General features: G+C 35.6%; 1 protein-coding gene across 1 annotated transcript in view; it reads left to right on the forward strand.

Moving 5' to 3' along the window:
- Positions 1-1,607: 1,607 nt before the first annotated feature.
- Positions 1,608-2,500, forward strand: part of LOC134267673 (uncharacterized) — an 11,329-nt gene continuing 10,436 nt past the window's right edge. The window contains exons 1-3 of the mRNA XM_062749887.1: positions 1,608-1,619; positions 2,004-2,147; positions 2,312-2,405. Of these exons, the coding sequence (XP_062605871.1) occupies positions 2,116-2,147; positions 2,312-2,405 (126 nt within the window). The 5' untranslated portion in view covers positions 1,608-1,619; positions 2,004-2,115. The remainder of the gene's footprint in view (positions 1,620-2,003; positions 2,148-2,311; positions 2,406-2,500) is intronic.

Here is a 2,500-nt window from a genome sequence, read left to right on the forward strand (position 1 = left end):
ATAGCCATCGTTCAGAATTGCCTATCAATATAAAATACGGGTTATATGTGGCAATAACACCCCCCCCCCCCCAAACACACACAAAATTTCTTGAATTATAGCTACATACAGTCATTGATTACTAAAATTACTTGAATCAAAAGAATGGGGCTTCACTTAAAAAAATATTTGAAAAAATTCTGGAAAGCAACAAATACGAATGAGGCTACTATACAAATAAAAAAAATCACAAAAGGACAATCTCCTTACTGTTACTTTGTAAGACTTGTTTTTCATTGACGCTTGCACAACAGCATTGACAACGTTTTCCTCGTTGTCGTAGAGGAACTTCAACACATGGTTACTATACACAGCGTTCTCCGATTTTCTCATAAGCTTCGGTTTGTCTGTGGTATAGTTCGCCCAGTACTGAATTGATATCGCCATTTGTTTGTTTGTCACCGGAAGCTCTTCACCGGAAGTAACAAAAAACGAGACTTACAGCCCCTATTCGAAATCTTGTGATGTGTGTTCTACAATTCAGTGATGCGTGCAATAAAATTGCATGACGCAACAGAAAAGTAAGGACAATTTTCATTGGTTAGAAATAACGAAAGTAGCTGAAGCGTCGGGAAAACCATGCAGGTGAGTAGACTGGTGCCCTGACATTGGTTCACGGGCGCAAGCGCCCTGAAAAACCAACTCAGGGCTGTAATAACTATACAACTGTAATTCCTAGCGGCAGCGACTGGAATCAAGGGCAGAGAACCAGTGCTAGCAGGTGAGAAAAAACACAATCATCAGTTTGTTTATTGCAGCACTTATTACGAGCTGCACGACTGTTGTTCCTGGTGACATGATGGAGATATTTCGGCCTGCTAGGGAAAAAACTCAGTAAACGTAGATATATTCAGTCTAGTCGAACCCTCAAACGGGGGTAAACGGATGTTGGAAATCCGTACCCTCAAACGGGGGTACGGCGCATGCGCAGACACTCAAAAAGTGCCGTTTTCACGGAAAAACGTGTGGTCCACAAAATATGCTCGTGCAAAGTGATGGATTTTTTCGTAGCTCTGTATGTACTCAAATTTGATAGATTAAAGAGGTTTAAAGAGATTGAATTGCGAAAAAGTATATGTTTATTGTAAAAATCGAGACTTTTTCTCTCCCAAAGTTAGCGTTTTCTGTGCCTTGACCTCCATGTTTGATACAACTAGATTTTTTATGCATAATTTAATAAAACGGATGAATAAACAAACAATGTTTTGTTTAAAGTTAAACTACATATAATTCCGTTCCCCGGTATTACAAATTTTGTGTATTAACATGTTATTTATTATTTTTCGACACTTTCTTCTGTGCCCGTCCGAATTTCCTCTGTCTTGTAAACAAACTTTTGTGCTTCAGAAATGAGGTAAATAAAAACGAAAAGTAATTTATTATTTTTTTGAAATTGAAAACAAAGGTGTAGACGAATCATTTTTGCATGTTTGTGATTTTTTAAAAAAATACATATTTTTTAAATAAGAAGAGTTATCGTTCTTGAATTTCGTGCGTTGCATTAAGGGAAGGAAAACCCTCGTTTGGGGGTATACCCCCGTTTGAGGGTTCGACTAGACTGATATTGACAAAATTTGTAGGTACTTGTAATGATATGTCACGATGCTGCATTGTCAGATACAGTATTTATACATGCATGCTAAAAAGTTAAATCTCGTAGTAATCAATATAGCAGAAGAATAATGAAGAGTACATACTACAAAAACTGTGCAATTTGTAGCAAGATTAATTTTTGTTTAACAGCTGTTTTTATTACATTTTATTTCGTATTATTACTACCAAATACTGCTACCGTTTGTTAATGTTATGCACATGGTTATCTTGTACTTGCAAGTAAATGAAACATTTAAAAAAAAATAATGAAAAAATAAGTCTTTTAGGCTATTTGATAATAACATGCTAAATGAACAGGTTTTGCTTTTTAATTTTCCTTCACTCAGTCTTTGTATAATGTATATTTTTAGACGAGCTGATCGCCAACCAGGAGATCAGAATGATCGCATCTGCTCCTGCCACTTTAAGGATGGTAAGAAGGAGGGGGACCCTGCATATTTTGCATGGAATGAAGGAAAGGCCATGGATTTCTCTGATCCTGAATGTACAAAAAGGTGAAATTATTTTTCAAAATGTGACCGACATCTTGTTTTTGGATGGTGGGTGGGTGGAGTTTAATTGAGAATATTTTACTAATAAACTTTAAAAGGGTACATGTATAAACAGAGTAGCTTACAACTGAATAAAAAAATAATTCAAGTTTAATTATTTTACAAAGGAGGAAAAAACTCAAAAGTGAGGAGTCCCTGTCATCTTCACAGATGGACCAGTTGCAGATTCCACAAGCACCAAAATGTCAAGATCAAGAAAAAGTAAAGCTCATTTAAAACACCAATGATGACAAATGACCAACACTGAAACATTTTCAATAATTTTTAATAATATATTAAGTTCTTTTAACTGTACA

This window comes from Saccostrea cucullata, unplaced genomic scaffold (assembly GCF_032062105.1).
Source record: "Saccostrea cucullata isolate Sc308-1 unplaced genomic scaffold, CSIRO_AGI_Scuc_v1 ctg2518, whole genome shotgun sequence".
In the NCBI taxonomy this organism is placed as follows: Eukaryota; Metazoa; Mollusca; class Bivalvia; order Ostreida; family Ostreidae; genus Saccostrea; species Saccostrea cuccullata.